Source organism: Sinohyriopsis cumingii, chromosome 9 (assembly GCF_028554795.1).
Source record: "Sinohyriopsis cumingii isolate HCF-2022 chromosome 9, ASM2855479v2, whole genome shotgun sequence".
Classification (NCBI taxonomy): Eukaryota; Metazoa; Mollusca; class Bivalvia; order Unionida; family Unionidae; genus Sinohyriopsis; species Sinohyriopsis cumingii.
In genome coordinates, this window is record NC_142969.1 from 16427903 (window position 1) to 16450277 (window position 22375).

The 22375-nt window shown below is 37.8% G+C and overlaps 1 protein-coding gene across 1 annotated transcript in view; it reads left to right on the top strand.

Moving 5' to 3' along the window:
* Positions 1 to 5589: 5589 nt before the first annotated feature.
* LOC149791318 (uncharacterized) overlaps positions 5590 to 22375 on the top strand; it is a 37831-nt gene continuing 21045 nt past the window's right edge. Inside the window, exons 1-4 of the mRNA XM_089971334.1 lie at positions 5590 to 5671; positions 6126 to 6196; positions 6540 to 6627; positions 14587 to 14746. Of these exons, the coding sequence (XP_089827460.1) occupies positions 6568 to 6627; positions 14587 to 14746 (220 nt within the window). The 5' untranslated portion in view covers positions 5590 to 5671; positions 6126 to 6196; positions 6540 to 6567. The remainder of the gene's footprint in view (positions 5672 to 6125; positions 6197 to 6539; positions 6628 to 14586; positions 14747 to 22375) is intronic.

A 22375-nucleotide genomic window follows, 5' to 3' on the forward strand; every position in this document is an offset into this window, starting at 1 on the left:
TGACCTATTTCTGTTGCGACCAGCTCAGGGATCATGAAGGGCCAAAACATCAATATATGGGCACAATCACTAACAACAAATCTTTCAGTACGTCGAACCCTAATTTTGCAGACATCGGCAGGGACCCATAGAAAACTCAAGACACTCATTCGGCATGATGTCAGGAATAATGCCTCACTTCACAGTTTCTCTCCACTTTGCCAGAGATGAGACGATTTACTCAGTGACTATCTCGATGTCACGGTTTCTAATCCAGGGAGATCTACGAGTTTTGTGAGAGACAGACCTCGTCACTTTTCACCAGTTTAGTCTCGTGCATTACAGGGGACCGTAACTCACGCAGCCAAGGTGATGTTGCTTCTTCTCCAGTGTTGTCGTATATTCTACACTATCCAATGACACGGGAAGATTCAGGCTTCCGAGCATGCATTGAGGATATTTTCCACCTTGGAGGCCCAGAGGTTTGCTCTCTTTCTCCTACCATGTCAACACAGAGCTCTGTAATATGTTGATGTTACGACGGAGTCCGATTTCAATTACTTCCAAAGTTGAGAAGAGTTACAGACATTATGACCCGTGTGCGTTATTTGTTCGACTGCGAATCTACCTTTGCCACGCCAGTCTTTCATTTGAAAACTCAAGCAGTGATATCGCCACTTTGGGGATGACGAAGCCACACTCCATTCATATAGACCTCGTGGCCTTTGATGACACTCAGTAGTTAGTGCGCAATATCTTTTCCGTGGCGTCATTGTTGAACATGCGTGTCTATGGTTATCTTCGAACAGAATGGATCGAGTACTGAATATAACCTCTGAACACACGTTGTTCAATGTCTTAACAGGAGCTATAAATTTAAAATTGACGTAACGCGCCTCAGTGTTCTCCTCCTGCATGTTCCTGACGAACCACCGTAAGTCAAATCTAAGAAGACAACTCGTATCTGCTAACCTTCTGTTTAACAGCCAGATTGAAGTCCTCATACAAGCCACCCAGGAGACCAATTCCCTCCTAACCACAGACACAGCGCCGATTCAAGGATTGTACTGGAAATCAACAAAGGGACTCTAGTGCCACTCACAGGATATGAACCTCTCAAAATCTACCAATCGAGGATCCAGCCAGCTAAATCCACATTTCTCGCATACTAAAGCGGATATAGAACCAAGAGGGTCGTACCGTTAGTTCCAGACTTGGTCCTAAAGGCAAACGTCTCTCTACCTCTGATCATAGACCTAAGCGTCCTCGATCAATTCGTTCATGCCCCTTGGTTCCTAATGGAAACACTACAGTGCATTTTAAATGCAATCCATGAGGTACACAATGACATCAGCATGGACTTCAACGGCGCATACCTTTCATGTCCCTATTCACAAGGCTTCCGGGACGATTATGTGATTCGCTTTTAACATTGTTACCAGTTCTGATAATAATGAAAGGAAGCATGCCAATGCATAACGTTTAGAAACAAAATGTAAAAATTCACAATACAATCTTCAATTCTCTTTTAAAATGAGTTGCATATTAACCTAACTTCAGTTTGGGAACATTCTCATTTGTTATCATAATTTAAATGACTTCAACACCAATTTCAAGCGATGGGACGAACATATATCCCTTTGACTTGAATATGGGTGGAGCAGGCCAGGGCTGTGATGACCTGTGATTGAGTATAATTATTTACTAAGGAAGTACTCGCTGTGCAATCTCATTTTAAAGTTGTTTGTGGGTTGTGTAAGTTCATGTTATTTCGTCTCACTGTAGAGCAAGTTTTGTCCAAATTTTCGAAACGTAATGCTTGTCAAGAATTATTACTGCCAGTGGACCTGGAGGACAGTGTCAGAATTTTGTGGGATCGGTAGCTACATTATGCCCTGTGGATTCCATTTTGTTTAAACTTGTCGAGTGTCAAATTTAACATTCTATTTAAGGCGCAACCGGCTGCTTTGTTTAACAATTAGCACGATACAAAGAAGTGTGAAAATATGTACAGTTTGCTATGATTGCAGTTGCAAATCACACAACAGTTGTGTTAATCCACACACAATGTGGTCCGAAATGTGACCGTAGAATTTAATCGGAGAAGATTAATGGACCATTCACAAAAAATATCCTTGAGTTGCGAATAAAATAAACTTGACTCCATTCTTAATAATTCAGACCAAGATCTGGTGAAACAAAGATATTGCATGTGAACATTGATGCTGCTTTGATATGGTTGAAACTATTTGTATATATAATTGTGTATTGACACTAGCTTGGATATTTTAACAATGAGAAACTCTTAAGCGTACATTCAGTTGAATTTAAACTGTGGATTGTCGTTTCTTGCTGTGTCTAACCTTTGCTCAAACACTACATCGGCAAGAAAATGACTGTTACAGATAAACCAAAATCAAGTATCTGTTTTAAATAGGCTAACATACTACTGTTGCTGCTACTACTACTATTCCCACTATTACTAAAACTCATAATATTAAAATATTCATACATATCATCTCCATCACCTTTTATCCACACATGTATTAAAAGAACTTAGTTTCTTTTAGGCCTTGCTTAGATAGGCAAATGAAAATTAATAGTTTTGTATATGAATTATCATCCAAGCATTGCATCATATGTTATAGTAACGCTGGCATCATAATCTAATTCATTTTGAAACACTGCTGCTTTACGATAATATGAAGAGAGCACATATGGCAAAGCATACTCTTGTCTTGCTTTCATTGGCTTTAAAATGCGAGAAATTCAGGACGATAAGATACCCTACTAAGATACAAGAAATATCATTTATACATATACTGACCCGATGTCATGGCCCTGTGATGTCAATTAAATCAGTTTTACACGATCATTAATGTTTTCTTTTTAGGAGGAGATATTGAAAATCGCCCGTGAGGCTCTTGAAACAAATGATGAAGATGATGATGATGGTGGTCATGATACTCGCATCAACAAGGTTCACTATGAAAGTAATGACGTTTCGTTACCACCCCTGGGTACAAGGGTCCGACGTGGCCCAGACTGGGACAAAGGCTTGCAGGATAACGATGGACCAGGAACAATAGTTGGTCATCATGAAGACCAAAAACGTAAGAATGTGTAATCATATTTGCATCCACTGTGGGATAAAAATTTGTTCGTGTGCTTCCTATATGCATATATATACAATGAGCTGTTAAAATATTTAAAAACATTCCAGCATAATGAGTGTTGTTGCATATTTGTGTATTTTGTCATGTGTGTGTGTGTGTCTGTCTGTGTGTGTGTTTGTGTGTGTCTGTGTCTATATGTTTGTTCCATATCTTGATTACAGCACAAAATGTAGCTCTAATGTCATGAAATAAAAGGAACATCTTTGTAAGACCGGTGCTTTGGTTTTGACATCAAAGCGAACATTTGATAGATGATGGCATATTATAGTGCTTTTTATAATTCAGTTAAGAATGTTATTATATTAGGTTAGCGAATACATGTCTTTGGGAAATAACGCTGGTTCTCTCGATGTCACATGTGAGCATACTGAGTCTCATAAAGTGCCAGTAGACAGTACATAATATATTGTGTAATGTAGCTTCTGAAACAGAAATACGTAGGATGAATTACGAATAGTACAATGTAGATGCAGATCAAGAGGTTTCATCATGGATTTGAAGTGACATATAAGTTTAATTTCCACCTATTTATATTAATGTCGCTAGCATGAAATCATAGAATAATAGGCATAACTTTGATCGCATTATAGAAAAAATATAGTTGAATAAAAAAAAGGCGTGAAATGAATCTCTTATGAGATGCAGAGTAGTTGTAGGAAATGTTTCCTAGTGACATTCAGTACGTTATAATTAGGTGCTTAGTTGCATCAAATGATTGACTTCTTATTTTCCCAGAGGTAAAGGTAGAATGGGACAAGACTAGACACTCTGGCTTTTATCGTTACGGCGACAAGGGACAGTATGATGTACTTATCGATACTGAACCTCGAGTTCTGCAGTCTGAGCTGATTGCGACTGGTTGCCTTGTGAGACGAGGTAAGACATTATTTTTTTTTTACTTTGCCTGATTTGTATATCGTTGTTCTTATCAGATGTTGACAGAATTTATACTTTGAAGAAAAGTTACACTTTGAAGGATTAATAATATCGTATTAGCCTTCATCATAAATATAAATGAATTTAAATGTTCACGAGTTTACAAACAAATGAATTGGGTATGAAAATTAGCATAGGTTCTGCGTGACTCCGATTTAATAATGATATGCACTCAGACAAATCCAATAGCTCAGAAAACTTAGTCTGAACAATCAGAAACAGCATTCCTAACTACGGATAAAATGTCTAATGAAACTAATGTAAATTATACATTTTAGAATAATATCTGAATAGTCTAAGTCATATGCAGAAAAGCAAAACTAGCACACTTTTTATTATGAGACTAAAAACACATTCGAATGCTGCTTAACTGTGTACACAGTGCTCCTTGGCTTTGTCTTAGCTCATTATCTAACTCATAATACAATGGTCCCTGTCAATAGAGTCCACGTGCTTTATACGGCCAGAATCTGGTGGCACCGACAAGTTTGGGTTTAAAAATGACTCCTCTTGGATTGTCACTCCTCTAACTCAGCCAGCAGTTGGAAAATTCGTGCAAACAATTGACAGTTTTATTTTTAGAGAGGTGTTATATAATGGGTTTTATGGTATCAATCTGATGAATAGTATTTTGACTTCTAAATTCTTTAAAACTTGACATTTAGTGCAACATACCGATGACGTAACTTTAATCAATATAGACAGGCAACAAATCTGATTATCTTTACTGTTGTAAATTCCTTCATGTGTCAGTTTGATAATGATTGACTATTATTACCACCCATAATTATTTTGATTATTAAAACCAACGGCTGAGATGGTGAATATTGTTCACCCCCGACAGCGGGACATCAGGTTGCCAAAATATGAGAAAGATATGTTAGCTTCACTATCATGGACATGACAAGGTCATGAAATAGACTGAACTAGTTTTTCATATTTCTTCTCATGATAAATCTCAGAATATTTACAATTGTTGGCTAACATTTGATCTACTATTCAGGATTTGGATGCCTGACCATATAAACGGGATAAGATGGTTTTCTATAATCAGCACTTCATTCTGGAACTTAAATAGTAAAAGGGCAACGTCTGGGCATCTCATATGTGAACACATTTTCAGTTTTACTATCCTCACATTTCCAGCGGAATCCAACAGCCTACTTTTAACCTTCTCCCTTGGAACTCTAAATATTTTTGACGGCTTCAATCACGGAACTATGGCAATTAATCATCCAAAATACCTGCACCAATAAAAACAAATATTAAATAATGTTTCTCGCGTTAAATCGTTTATTCTATATCTCACTGAAGGAAAAAGCCTATTTTTGAATACACTTTTGCGTTACAAAGGAACATTGCTTTAAAACTATCATCTCCTTAGAGGAAATGTACTTAATCTTGGTCCTGAACCTTTCTGACTGAATTAGATACCTTGACATAATTCTGCAAGTAAAGTATAAATGTAGCCTACAGAACAGCTTATTTTTTCAGGACAGCACTGGACGTATCACAATCAAGATGGGACACCTGGTGCAATAGGAGTTGTGCTCAACGTCCGAGATAACGGAATCGTTTTGGTATGTTAAACAAAAATTATTTTAGTGTTCCATTTATTGATATGCCTCTGTATCAAAGGAGCAAAGTACTAAACAAAGTTCTGTTGAATGGTTTTGTGTGCTATTTATTAAATGCGGAAAAGGTTCAAGAGATTTTTAGTAACAGTTAAGCAGTCAAAATAACAGTAATTAATATTAATAATGTATCCACTATATTTCAGAAAGCATTAAAGTGAGACAAATGTTTGCAAGGAAATGAGTCGTACATTGCATACAAATTTCGATATTATTAAGCTTTTTCGTGGCATCAATGGATGACAAAAATGTTCAATGTTTAAGCATAATACAACATAAACTAAATCACCTATATTTTAGTAGGTGAGGTCGGTAAAGAATACATTGAAGGTGAAACGGAAGTAGCTATAAATAGTTTTCAGATGGAATATATTGTGAAAACTTAAGGCGTACATTTCAGGTTCGCTGGCCAAACAAATCTAAGAATTGCTATAGATATGGCAAAGGGGGATATTTCGATCTAGAGATATGGTAAGTTATGACCTATTATTACAATATTGAATTCTATGTAATATGTTTTTTTCAAGTAAAATGGAAAATTGATTTAACAGTATGAAGGATTTCCATGCCCTTTTGTAAACAATAGTTATGCATAAAAATATAATGAATGCTTATGGGGAACTTGAATTACATAAATTTCATCTCCTTTCTAAACTTGTTTTGTGAAATGAAAATCTTATCCATTTCTTCTTTGTAGTAGTTTCAGAATTTGAAATGTTGTCATTTTGCATTATGTCACGTCTACAGCAAGCACTAATATCGGGCATTCACTTGCAGGCATATATTCCTACAATTGTTATCTTTCCTTGTACAGTCATCCAGAAGAAAATCCTGCCGAAAGCATGAAAAGTATAGCGACTCATCCTGAGTATCCGTTAGGACCGGGTACTTTTACTAGCCAGGTAAGTTTGAAGCATAATCTATAGAATGGAGATTGTGCACCAGCACTTATATTTGTAAGGTTTAATATGTATCCAACGTGATAGAATTCTTAGGACAGCAAAAAGTACTATATAATGGAATATTTATGCTAAGTACAATCTCTAAAATTTGAAAACAGTAACTGACCTTCACATGCAACCATATCCTGATGAGACTATAGTTAACCCACTTTCGATGTTTCATGATATATTCACGCTGACAAGATGTATTCACGCTGATTCCCCATCTTCCAAACCTTGGTTCTAACACTATAACTTCACAAGTATGATCGGCTTTAGTGTGTGAAATGCAAAAAAATATATTACTGAATATCACGTCCTTCTTATCAATCCACTGCGAATCTATGTCTCAGAAATGATAACGTCCCCATATGAAGTCTTCCAAAATAATCTTGATAGCACACTTAAGAAAAGCATGCGGATATTAAAATGTGGACTTTAATACACGTATGTAAGAGTGTACAATTCTTGGACTCGCACTACACTACCACACCCAGTTTCGTAAAACCTGTAACGTCTACAGCCCAATGGGTGTAGATAGTGCCCACACCTGCAAATTGTCGTCTCATCCCTGGGTGCACTGTTAAGTTGGCGGGGCTGTGGTGAGTTTATATTTTTACGACTCTAGGTAATAAACTATACAACATAAAGAAGCGAAAGCATCACGATTATTAATATCAAAGAGTTATGTATTTCCATACGTTACAAAGTGAACATTATAAAGACATTAACTACGTTGTAAACTAAATCCCAAATAAAAACGAATGTCCTATCACAAGTCTAAAATCACAGAAAGTTCTGAATGAATTCCAATAATCTATAGTGTCCTGATATACCATAATGATGCAAATCAGAATGTCCTTGTATGAATGAGTGCTTGATAATTCCAAAATAATGTGTTATTTCAAAGTCAATGGACACATAGTAGTTCTAATGAATAAGTGAAATAAATAATTTCTCTTATATATTATTTTCTAGCACGACTATAAACTCTCATCTTGGATTCCCAGAGACTGATCACAAATAGGAATGAATTATTTGTTTAAAAATTACATATAGACGTTTTCGTTTGACTTATATATGAGTCATAGTCATTGAAAAATCCAACTAAATTGTAAAAAGAATGTGGCTTTAGAACACTGCTAGCTCATAAAAACATATTTAATAACCTACAATCATGATTAAAAGATTGGCATGTAAGGATCCTACTTCTAAATGACCATTATCTTAAACTACAGTCTACGATTATGGAAAAAAGTTTAGCACACAAAACAGATTTAAATAACAATATAAAGAATATATACCTGTGAATTTTCTAGGGTTATCAATGACTCATTTTTCATCATATGCCAGACACCAAAGAACCTATATATATATATATATATATATATATATATATATATATATATATATATATATATATATATATCCTGATCATGAAGTCAAACTTATATGTGTGCTTAACGTTGACCTAATCGTCTATATCACAGCAGGGCTAAAATATTACCTAAATTTGAGGTCTAAGGTCCATATGCGACATTCTGAAACCACCTACATTCCAGCAAATTCCTCTGTGGCTATCGTTTCAATTAAATCCAGTATATATAACCACGTAGAGTAAATACAAGATAGAGAAGAAAAATGTATCAGTGGAATATAATATGAAAATATACACATTTCTGCGACATGGAAGGACTAATGAAGGTAACATTCGCCCATAAAACCCAAGACGTTAACTCATCGGGGAGAGGTGAAAATCGGGAAGTGCAGGAATACTGGTCGTATTGTACTTCAAAGGTTTCAAATTTTGTCTGAATCGGTCCGAATGCCCCGATATTGAAATAAAACATATGTGATCAAGAATTTGTAAGCGCTATACTAGTCATTTAGTAAAGTCAAATAACTGGAACAGCCTTTGTTATATTTCAAACAAATTAGGCAGCGTACATTTAATAGGCTTTGTGGAATTTTGAGTGAAGTTGGATTGCAGCTCGTGATGCATCACCGCTCTATTGATAGTGGCATATACAGGCATTGAATTAAGACTTAAGTTCCAGGTCGGGAACTGTTTGCTTTATTATTTAAATACGTTGCCCGATCTTAATACCTTAAGAGAATTACTACATGGCAAATCTAGCCCCTCCAGATACTCCTTTTAGCTAAACGAACCTATCTGCCGACCTATGTGGTGGTAGGATGGATTGCTCTCCCGTTAGGCATAAGACTTTTCAGCAAAGTCACGAGAGACCATGCAAAAAACAGAAGATAATATTGGTTGGCGTAGTTCATTACTTCTAGGGAAAGTATACCCTATCTGAATTTCCAACTTTATTCCCTGTATCCCAGCATCGTTCTGCCTTTACCATTCGCTTATATTTTGTAGTCGTCATACATTTAGATAACTGTCCGTGGAGGCTAAGCGACTTCATATTAAATTTAGGCTATACTTTAGCGCTTAAAAAACTCCTAACATATATGTAATTCAAATACAAACGGGCTCATATTGGAGTTTCCTGTTCCAAGGCATTCATAGCACCCGATGCCCAACTTCAGTGTGTTTTGCTTGTACAGGCGGTCTCTGGGCATATTTCCTTTCAGCTATTTGTCTCATGATGGATATTGTCGCACTGACTTTGTACATATCTATAACGTGTCACAGGTCCATTTCATATGAAGTTTTATGTGAAGTTTTTGTGTGTAGTGTAGACACTTGTGTTCATTTATGCTTCCGCTCTGGTCACATTGCATAGATCAGATTTATATACATGTTTGCTCAGATAAGTCTTTTTTCTGCATATTTATATTGGATACACTTAAGTCATATTTATCTGCATAAGCATTCTATCATATTTAAAGAGCACTTAGTCATTTGTACGGGTCGACAATGCGATTTCACAGAATAAGTTGCGGATACAAACATCTTGCTATCCCAACAAAGTTGTGCCATTACAAACTTGCTCGAACTAATCCGGCACCGAGGGCACCATCACAGGAATCAGCATTTTTGGCAACTCCCTCTACGTCACACCCTTGGGGTTCGAATTTATTCTTGGTGCGGCACAACGAGGGACATAGCTAACAAACAGCTAAGTTCCCTCACACTCATCAGAAATACGGACAGGTTACATGGATCAAACATCCCATACCCAGTCCCAACTGACGATCCTAATGATATCCTCCCCACATGGATGTAACATTTCCGTTGCGACTCGCCTACGCCATATACACGGGATTACGAAAACATAAATATTTACGGGCTGAATCACTACCAACCCAGTTTCCGGTGCGTCGAAACCCAGCCATGGCAGACCCGTGTAGGGACCAGTTTAACCATCATTCCGCCTCAAGACACTAATTCGCTCGATGCAATGAATATATCCTCATGCCACAACATATGGCGCTCCGCAATTTCTGTACACTCTGCCACGAGAAGAAACTCTTTACTCAGTGTATGTTTTAAAGTCGAGGTTTCTAATTCAGTGCGTTCTACGTGTTTAGTGGGCGACAGACTTCATCACTCTTCGCCAGCTAAGTCTCAACTATTACAGGTTTAGAGCGTCCGCCTCGGATGCGGAAGGTCGTGGGTTCGATTCCCGACCGATTTAAACCAAAGACTTGGCGCTCAGCATTAAAAGGATATTGTTAGGATTGGTCGGCCTGGAGTTAGAATAATGTGTCTGGGTGGGACATCATGCCATATGTCTGCGGCATGATGTCCCAGTGCTAGACATCACTATAAACGGCCACATTGCAGACATCGTAGCAATATGACTGAAAAATTGTTAAAGCTACGTTAAAAATCCAAACCAAATCACATCACATTACATGAGACCTTAGCCTCACCTCATTCAACCTAGATGATGTTGCTTGTTCTCCAGTGCTCTCATATATTCTACACTATTCGATGGCACGGGAAGATTCAGCCTTTCTAGCTCCCAATGAGAATGTGTTCCACCTTTGACTTCCGGAGTGTTGTCCACCTCCCTGGACCAGATCTTCAGCAGCTGTTGATCTTACGACGGAAAGAAAGAGTCCGACATCATTTACGTCCGCAATCTAGGAGAGACACGTAATTTTGACCCTTATTCATCATCAGTTCGTCAGCCGGTCTACCTTTGTCTTACACCGGTCTTCACATGGAAATCCATCATTTGACAGTGATATCAGCGCTTTGGAGATGACAAAGCCACACTCCGTACATATGGACCGGATGGACTTAGATAAAACTCGGCAGTTAGTGCACAATATTGTTGCTTTGGCTTCGATGTTAGACTTTTGTCTTTGTGACTAATTTCCAACAGCCGGAACTCACCTTATCTTCTCCTCTCCGTATACCAAAGGGCTTGCATTGGAATCTGTTTCACAAATGACCCGAGTACTGAATAGAGCCGCTCAACACATTTGGCCAATGCCACAGCTACAAATTTACAAGTGTATCGTCTAACATTCTGTTTAATGGGCAGATTGAAGTCCGCAAACATTCCACCCAGGAGACCGATTTTCCTCCTAACCATAGACATAGCGCCGATTCAAGGATAGTACGGGAAATCTACAAAGGGACCGTAGCGCCACTCATAGGATATGAACCTCTCAAAATCGACGAATCGAGGATCCAGCCAGCAAAATCCACAATTATCGCATATCCAAGCAGACATAGCACCGAGAGGGTCTTATTATTCGTTCCACACTTGACTTGGTCCTTAAGGCAAACAAAATTATGTGTCATCGACCTAAGCGCCCTCAATCAATTTATCCACGATCCTGGTTTCTCAATTTTAAGTGCCATCCATGAGGTAGACTTCGCCATCAGCGTGTACCTAAACGGAACATTCCTTCATGTCCCCGTTCACAAGGCTTCCAGGATGTTCCTGCGATTCACCTTCAGCAATGTATACCATTTCAGGGCATTTCGATTGGGGCTCAATATCAACCCATGGGTCTTCACTGGTCTGATGAATCGAGTAATGAAGCATGTCTGGACCATTTCTGTTGAGGAAGCATCAAGTTACCTGGACAACATCCTGCATAAACATTAGTGAGTTAGATCTAACTAGACATGTTACCAAGCCTGGCCTCTCGTCAAGAAGAAAAAAATCTGACATAGTACAATCTCAACAATTTGTTAACTATATATGGAGTTCAATTGACAGGAAACATCTCCATCTGGGTCGGGCATTGAAATCCAAATCATCGTAGCAACTTTACTTTCGAGGAAAGTTCTATCTACACGGGAATTCTTTCGCCTACCTCATGGTCCTAGGTCGTCTTCCTATTCTCCCACTGCAGATGATTCTTCTGCCCAAATGGACACCTAAGGTTTGCCCACTGAACCATTCTCTCACCATCTGCACACAACTGGGGTACCATCTGCATAATTGGGAAACCTAACTTGGCTCACGGCTGGTATACATCTACAAGTACATTTGCCAGAAATTAAATTATGCGCGATTGCAAGAGCAGAAGGCTGAGTAACCCACCTATAACCATCCTTTATGGAAGATAGCGGTGCATTCTCTCCTCAGGAACGACGTCATCATAATAATAACGTGTAGAGATGACGCCCAATGTGGAAACCTTTCACTGGTGGCTGGAAAATTTACATAGCAAGTGAGTTCTTATTCTGTCCGTCAGCTCTACAATAGTGACTTGTCTCAAATGACAAGGAGGAACCAGATTCCAAGACCTTTGCGTCCTGTTGTGGGACTTTCTAAAAAGGTGTTGTCAACAACAAATCCACATACAAGTTGATCATATCCCGGAACTCCTAACGTACTAACTGAATCTTTGTCCTTGAACGAGCAAATAATACAGATGGAATGGTCTCTTCATTCCTCAGTTTTCATTTATATACATACCCGATGTGATCAACCTTTGATGGAATTGTTTGCGACCAGTTGGAATACCAAATCCAAAATCATTTTATCCCCAGACCGGGACTCAAAGCCTAGGCAGTCGACACTCTGTGAATACAGTGGAAACAGCCTGGATGCATACGCCTACCCTCCAACACATCTGCTTCTGAAAGTGATGCAGAAAACAAGAGAATCAGAGTGGAGAGAATCACTCTGGCAAGAACGCCATATACTCCGAAAGCGTGCGAAGGCAAGGGGTTAACTTTTCACCCAGTGATGCACAAACGAACACATCATACCTCTCGAGGCATATATACCGCAAATAAGTAAACTCCTCTGAGTCTTAGAAGGAAGTGTAGACCGAGTACAATACTAGGTTACCGCCTTACGATCATTGACACCTTTCGTCATCACGGAAGAGGGGATATCGGACAAAAGGACATATCCGACTTATTCACCACCTTTGGGTATACACGGCCGTAAACAGTAACCCTATACGCAATGTGGAACCAGTTTTGGGTATTAACCTGGCCAAACAATACACCTTTTGAACCAATTGTTTTTTTAAAGTACATTTCTGGCGCACCTTTTCTACAATGCCTACTTCCTCATGGTATTAGGTACTGCATGAAGACTGAGCAAAATACATGCCCTATTATGATGGCATCCTCTATCAGTGTCAGGAACTGCCTTCCTTCCACGATTAACCAGACTTTCGTCATGAACTCTCTGTTTCGCCTGGACACATCAGCTGACGGTCACCTACAAGACCCAGTTCGGGATTTGAAGTGGTACCTTAATAGATCAGAGCCGAGAGGGAAATCACGCTTCTGTCTAGCTCTCAAGACGCTACTTGGGATATATCAACACATACTTATGAAAGATTAATTGGGTTATTCTCTCAGCATATAGGGAAATCATCTCAGCTCAAATAAATGTATCACTCATTTCCGCTCATGGCGTTAGAGCAGTTGCCAGAAGACTAGCATTCGACCAGAACTGATCAATAACCTACATCATCGAGGCTGTGAGACATAGATCGGAGTCCATGTTCTTTAGCTTTTATCTTCGAGATCTGTCATTCCATGGTGTAGAGTTCGATGTGGTAGGACTTATATTCGCAGCTGAACGGGTTCCCCTTCCTAATCAATCGACAGCTTCATAAGACTCGGCTTTCATGTCTTCCGCTGAATTTGCTGGGGGTGGGAGAAGGGAATGTTATAATCATTGAAGATTCGCCCAGACAGATGGAGTCTCCATCACTGCATCATCATAGAAGCTGTCTCACATACCTTAGGGGACCGGACATAGTATATTCAGGGTAAGTTGATGTACATCCGTCCACATGTTTACCTATTCTCCTATGGTATTATGATTGAGTAATGTATTTAAAGAAGAAACCAATTTATTATAGTAATTTGTCTTTGAGAATAGTTACCAAATCATAATAAACGTACACCCTCTCGGCCTCCCTCAGTTACGTCGTTTGTCGTCGGTCACCATTGCAACATTCAACATCTCCTCTGTTATTAAATCTCTGGGTCAGTTTGATCAAATATGCTAGGATTGTTTATATGCCCATGCTGTACAGGCTATTTATGTCCTGGATAGCCAGCAACAGATTGAATTACTTACCAACCAGTGGCAAGTGGGCTTACTTATCTCTGGAAGGGTTTGAAGACTGTCAACATAACGTTCTAGTGATCTTTCTTAAGACACGACTTACCACAAGTTTTTTTTCATGGAAACTCCCAAAGCATCGATGTGACCGCTACAACAAATATCGCTCCATTTTTGGGAGTACAAACATTTTCTTACGCACAATACATTTGTTTATAATACTTGAGTGGTCATTGTGTGATTTAAAAAAAATACAAAATGTCTTGGATAATAATCAAATAATTCAATTTCTAAGATCAAAAACGTGCCCTCAATAGGCCCAAATTATGACGGTCAAATTAAATTCTACATATCGAACTCACTTATATCGAATTATACAGACTATCAAATCATTTACTCATTTAATGTGCGAGAGACAATGCGTGCAATCGACAAAACTGCATTTCAGGAAACACAGGCACTACAGGATTTAATACAGAAGTACCACGCTGAATGTCTAAGATTGCCTCCCCTTGGAACACGGGTAAGACGTGGTGTTGGCTGGAATAAGGGCCAGGAAGATCACAATGGGCCTGGGACAATCATTGGTCACAATGAAGACAAGAGTCGTAAGTTGATTAATATGCAAGTAAAACTGAGCTTGTTTCATAAACCTATGAACTGACGTCATCAAAGCTTTACTTTAGTTACCACTGAGAATAACCTTGGTCATCATGAATCTTTAAGTGCAATTGATTGCCTTAGACGTCTTACAAGGTTGGATTCTGTCCATAAACAATTGATCTTACTTGTCTCTACATTAATACAAATATCGATCAGTGATGTCGCAGTTAGAAATAACCACTCACCCTCATTTAGTCATTGTCATATAAGTCTTACAAGGTTGGAATCTGAAAACTTGATATTGATTGTACCTACGTCAATACAAATACAAAATCATTGATATGGCGAGATAGCGATAATCACTCGTCCTTATTTGGTTATTTATTCAGTTCATTTTCTCCGAAATACAACATTTGCTAGTATTTTTGCATACCTTAATATTTTGATGTTACAGCATTTACATTACTGCAAATGTCAGTGCAAATATCATTATTTACAATAAGCAATTAAATGATTCATACAGCAACGCTAATCTGAAGCTGGACATAAAAGTATATTGGTGTTTGAGGTCAACGAAAGAACTACTTTATCACAGTGACTGTACTGGGATAAAGAAGATTCAATCAACCTATCTTCCATTGAAATCAACACAGGACAAACAATCCTATACCTTTCCTAGTTAACGATCAATTTAACATGCATTAGGTTTTGCTGACATGGCTGCTCAAGATGAACGAGTCAGATTGTTTATTGTTTATAATTCTTTTGCAAGACAATAGCGACGTATGTGTTGTAGTGATACTAACATTGGTTCATAAATATGCATCCAATAATTCAATAAATATATGCAGTCTGAAACTATCCTTATTCTGAACATTTTTAGCACTCGCAAAGGAAAAGAAGTGTTCTTGCTATGAATATGTAAGGTGCTTCAATTCATATCTAACCTTAAAAATGATTCAGATATCTTCATTATGACATACACATTTCCTAGAACTTAAGAGTGCGAATATATATGGATAAAGAGAGAGAGAGATGGGGAAAGGGTTATTAACACACTTGAGTTCATCGAAATATATAATCTAACACGTCTATATATAATTGGCAATGTATAGTTTCATGGATAAAACACTGAAGTTAATTAATGCTTAAATTGTCATTGGCTGGGGAATACGTAAGTAGCAATTATTTTATTTTCACTGCATTTTAAAGACCTAGAACAATGATATCATGTCTCTGCATAAAGCCTCCATCGTACATCATGTGTCCGTTAACAATTGTTGTTGTTTTGTTTTGTTCCATGTAAAAAAAATAAAAATCAAAATCCATAAGACGAGCTTTGTCCATATTTGGCAAAGACAGTCCCAAAATTAAGGACTTGGAATCCTTATAAATTATCCGTAATAAATCTTAGTCATAAGCACTATTACTAAACATTTATAACAAACCTTTACACAACATTTCACACAAATATTTGAACTGAATTTGTATCAAATTGGCAAATAGCATCCTAGCATCAAGGCGCTTTGTTCAATAAATCTGTTATTAGATGTGGCAACTGCAACTAAAAAGAATAGAAAAACGCATACGCTGTCTCTCAGTTATTTCTTCATTTGCTTGCATCTTCTTGTCAAAACTCATCATGCCGATTTCAACCAACATAGTGCAGAGCATCTATTTATAAATATGTTTCAGGTTGGTACAAATAAAGATGATCCTCTGTCAGATATGGCCATAACTACAAAATATTTTCTTCAAGACCGCTCTACAGACTTTCTTTAAATGTGCTGGCATAAGGTCCGTTCATATTTTCATCGTTAAATATGGCCAAGCTTGCTTAAAATGGAAAAGCTTTTAAGTGTCTTCTTCTCAGCAGGCACTCAACATAATGTGACCAGATGCCAATCTGCTATTCACAACTGATGCTAGAACTAGATGAGTCTTGAGACAGTGGTTTTGATATTATATGGATTGGACAGATCTGGAAATATAAATTCTGACGAAAAAATCTCTTGTTTATATGAAGTGTGTTATGCAAAATATATGGTGACCATTTTATTACCAGTGAAGTGTTTTAAATCTGTCCTAATTCATTTAATGCAAATTTTCGTTTGTCAAATGAGCTTTAGGCAGATAGGAACAGAGCTGCATTTTTCTCTATTAAAAATCAATAATAACGTGGCCTGAAGCCAGCTGAACAACCCATTTATTTTCATGTTCTTGATTATATCTGGAGTTTCCATTCGGCGGCTGGACCCCATCCCACACCGTTATCCTGACCATGTTACAGCTATCATTATCCTTAAGAGACTACAAAGCAGCAGCCACTACATATCGCACTCTCAAGGAGGCTGCCCGGCCAAATAGCCCAGCTATGGAAAACTAACCACTAACCAAACTCAAGTTTTTCAAAATTCAACTTGATAGTCCGCCCCCCCCCCCCCGCACACCCGTATATACGCTGACAAATAAAGTCACAATGGCCCCGGTCGAAAAAATACTACATCGGCAAGAAATGCAATGGCTATCAGATATAGAAACGTATGACGAAGATAAAAAGTTCCGGAAGGAACACAATGGATATCAGCTATTAAACCATACTGCTAAGGTCTCACTGGACAGTTTACCTGGTGAATTTTCATCCAACAATGACCTTTTGCAGAAAAATGAGAATAATTTTACACTGAAGATACAAATAAAAGCAAACTAGTGATTTTTGGAGAAAGCATACATGTGAGATGCAGCAATCAGGTTAATTCGTGATGCAACTGGTGGTTTTTATAATGAACCAACACTGCCACCAACCTTTAAATTGTACATTCATTTTAGACAACAAAGAGCTATTTTGAATATTTTACCTTGACAAGGCAGCTAAAGGAATCAGTATGTGCCTTATGCATGAATAAAATCCACTAGTACTATAAAAAAATTAGCATATATTTCATCACCCCTCAACCATATAGATTTTTAGATATTTATCTCAGTAGCAGTCACACGTAAATACGTAAGCCAAGTCGGCTGCTCATTTACAGCCCAAGTTACGCATTTGATCTGAAATGCTCATCTAACTGTGACAAGCAATCACCAACAAGCCAACCCATTTCCAAGCCTAACTCAAAGTAAATCTAAACCACATTACATATTTAGCTTCTGTATAAATTTATAAATGATAGGCTATTGATAATTAGATTCATGCCATCTGCCTTAAAATTTAGGGAGGTGTCAAAATACGAAACTGTCCAGTGAGACCTTAAGAATTGATATGCCACTCGGATTAGGGGAAATTCTTCTCAGTTTCAAAACTTTGGGCAATTCTGAATAAAACGCAACCTCAACATGTGTAAAATTCACAATCGTCTGTTTCCTATTATGTATGCAGTTGTCGATGATCGAGAGCCATTATATAGAGCAACAGCTATGAGACATCTTCTTACTTTCATTTTACTTTCCATGCTCAAACATACAATTTCCTTATAACACGTTCATGTCATCATTTTTCGTAGCTAATATAGCCTGTAGTGTTAGTGCCTAATGATATATGCGATATCTCAAAGCAAAAATAGTACTATTTATGAAATCTAAAATGTAGTGAATAAAAGAAGTTAAAAAAACAAGCTGATTATCTTGTAAAATAACTGCAAAATGTGCATGCTAAGTCTTAACAAAATATGAACGATGCACAGCATACTTAAACTGACGAGAACTCTTTCACTGATTTCATGAAGAAGATCCAATCTATACTAGAACAGAGAAATATGAGGTATACTGTAAGGTAGGCAACTCATCAGGTAACATAAAATGTATTGACCAATCTTTGTAAATTGAACCGGATCAGTTGGGAAATTTTAACAAAGGAGTTTTATACCCAGATTCATCCCATCTGTTGATAAAACAATATGTATGGATAATATATTTCAAGAACACTAAGAAAGTCACCTTTGCTTCACATGTTCACAATGATCATCACATATTATCGCTGAACCTGCCGCTATTTAGAGACGTTTGTTTTGCTAGTAATTTTAACCTGCATAGAATCAAATCTAAAGCAAACAGAAATTCACGCAAAGTAAAAGAAAGGAGGAGAAATAACACAATGTAAAAAGGGACATCCATTTCACATAACTCACCAAAAACTCCAGTGAAGCTAATCCAGATACATTTGTTCTTGTGAAAGCTCCACAACAATTGGTTCGGCTGATTCCAAAAGAAATCTTTATCATTGCAGCAGGTTTGCTCCCATACACCTTAGGCCTACAAGAAAATAAAACACAGAACTTCTTATATGTTGGTCATGATAACTTAAATTTCTGGAAATAAGAGGAAATATATGTACTGAAACATTACATCATGCGTAGATATGTATGTAAAAGCATTACATTAAGGTACGCATCATTAAATAAGGAAAGTATACTGAGTATGTTCTCAAAATATTGATAAACTGAATAAGTATATGCAATACTTCAATTAAATCACCCTGCATGAAACTTATAAGGCTTGTGTTGTTCATTAGCAGAATGGTTCAGAATCAATACCTGGTAGCTCTAACAGTGTTAACTCCCTTGTTCTACTTTGATTCAGTGCTATCAAGTCTATAGAAAGTGTATGTTTGGAATACGTAACTGTGATAGATTCAAGACATAGAGGTAATAAGGAAATGATTTATGGCACAGTGAATTACATTTGACAAGACTGGAAAAATGACACAGGTTCTTAAGGTCTCACTGGACAGTTTATCTGGTGAATTTTCATCCGACGATGACCTATTCCATTAAAATGAAAATAATGTTACACTGAAGATACAAATAAAAACAAACTAATGACTTTTGTATAAAGCATACATGTGACTGCAGCAATCAGGTTAATTTCTGATGCAACTGGTGGCTTTTATACTGAACCATTACTGCCACCAAACCCTAGATTGTACGTTCATTTTTGACAGCAAAGAGCTATTTTGAATATTTTACTGTGACAAGGCAGCTAAAAGAATCCGTATGAGCCTTATGATGAATAAAGTTCACTAGTACTATAACAAATTAGTATATACTTCATCACCCCTCAACCATGTAGATTGTTTAGATATTTACCTCTGTAGCAGACACACGTAAATATGTAAGCAAAGTCGGCTGCTCATTTGCAGCCCAAGTTACGCATTTGATCTCCAATGCTCGTCTAATTGTGACAGCCAGCCACCAACAAGCCAACCCATTTCCAAGCCTAACTCAAAGTAAATCTAAACCACATTACAGATTTAGCTTCTGTGTGAATTTATAAATGCTAGGCTTGTGATAATTAGGTTCATGCCTCCTGCCTTAAAAAGTAGGGAGGTGTCAAAATACAAAACTATCCAGTGAGACCTAAGCGGTATTTGATCTAGATAAAATGTCCTACATGGTATATATAACAACCCCGCACCCCCAAGAATTTTCAATGGTACATGTGCTTATTCATGATGCCAAGGATGAATTATGTTATGACGCAACACATACGTATACTCGATGTGGTATTTTAAGACAACTCAATGACTGATCTATGATGACTGACTGATGCTCATGCAGGAGCTGATTTAGCGATTCTTTCCCTCCACTAAAGACATTATATCAGAGTAAAGTTTATTGCTATCGGTTAGAAAGGTGAATGGTTTGTCAAAGGTAAAATGGATTAATTTCTTCAGGAACGTAAAAATGGTTAATCGATTGCTACCATAAAGTTTAAGTCAAAGCCAGGCTTACTTACTGGCATCGATAATTTTTTTTTTTTTGGAAAGGGGATATCCAGCCACCGCTGTGACATATGGCATTTATAAAATAAATGATACAATGAAGACAGCACTGACGTGCCATCATGAGAGCACAAGAGTCCATACACTGTGTGGCTGAACGCGTCATGAAGCATTTTACAAGTGCGTGAAGGGGGATGGCTTAACAAAGCGACGAAGTGAAATCATGGATGCATAGGAAAATATAGTCAGAGAGACAAAAAATACTCTTGTCGTAGAGATAATAACCGGTCAAGTTTTTTTCTGTACACCGGCAAATGCAAGAGTAGCAGGGGCACAATAAACCTAGTTAACACAATGCCCATGCATGGTCCATCACGCTTCAGTTTCCGCTGAAATGACACATCGACAGTGCAATTGTTGGATTTGTCAAACATAATCCAGTCTGAGAATTGTTGCTTAAAAGTGATCCCGAATTTTATTTTGATCAGTTATATTGTCAAATGTTACCACATTAAACATCTTCTACGGAAACTTATTACACGTGATTGTACATGCAGGGAGGACCCCAGCGAAATCGCTGCTTTGCCCATGCATGCGTTTAGTGCGTTGTCCATTTTTTTTATTTATGCCAGGAAAGCAACTGCCAATAATGTTCTCCATGACATCCAACTATCCTGTATGGAATACGGTCATGGCAGTATCTGGAACAAACATAAGAACCTAAATGATGTTGTTTCCGTAGACATGGTTGCTTTCTACTCACCGAGGTATAATTACTGTGGCCTGGGGACTTGACTGGGTATCCGACTAGAGATCATGCCGGTAACCACTCAGGGGAGAAAATCCAGTCAACGAGACAGACTGTGCCTATTACCAGATTGGTCTTGCATAACGTAGCTGTCATTTAACTCAGCGACACAACAACGATCGCAAACTCATTAATCCATTAAATAGCATTAGCTCACCCACACTGCGATAACGTCTTACATATGGTTAATAATGACTGTGATGTGGGTAAAGTTGGCGGTACGACAATAAATTTTCCAGATGCAGCTAAATTCTACCGCGGAATCAATTTGTCACAGTCCTAGTGGTTATTGCAAATGCACCACAGTGATCAGTAAATTAGCTATTGCGAAACGCTTTGATAAACATTGTCTCTAACTGGTTGGCAAAATAAACATTACCATAGATTGTTTTGGTAAGCTCCTTTATGACAAGCACAGATATACTCTTCGCGGACACAAACACATGTCAGTGACGCCATTTCTCAGCGACTAAATGATCACGTTGAGCGGCCTGACCTAGGGTCGTCAACGTCGGCCACCCATCTTTCATCAAAAATACAATACTTGGACTCACACTTTAATCCGACGATTATGATTGCAGCTTGGGGCCATCACTGATGTTCGCCAAAGACATCACATATTATGTTAATGTTAAACCATATCTCAGAGTACAAGCTGTACAAGCTACAGCTGTTAATCCACAACTAGATGCAATTATAATACAATCAGCTGCTTTCTTTGGTAGACTGCAGGATGCTAATCTCACATTGAGCTTGATATTTTCAGCACGTGAAATCAATATAACGACAGATGTCAATTCAGTTGCGTAATTTCACTGTCACATATCTTTCGGTTTTGTAAGAATGTTGGAAAGAATATTTTCGAGGCCAAACATTGAGTTGTGCTGACACGACACAGTGATGACGACGATGCTATGTGGCATGCCACTGGATTAAATGACACCGCAGCTAGAGCGTTGGATGAAAAAGTTTAACTATCAAACTGTCGTAGTAGATTTCCATGCTGAAGCCGACATTCACTAGAGAACATGGACTACTTAGTTCCTTCAAAGATGTTGTCAATCAGCGTTGAGTTCTTTGACAATGACGATTACATATTATGATACA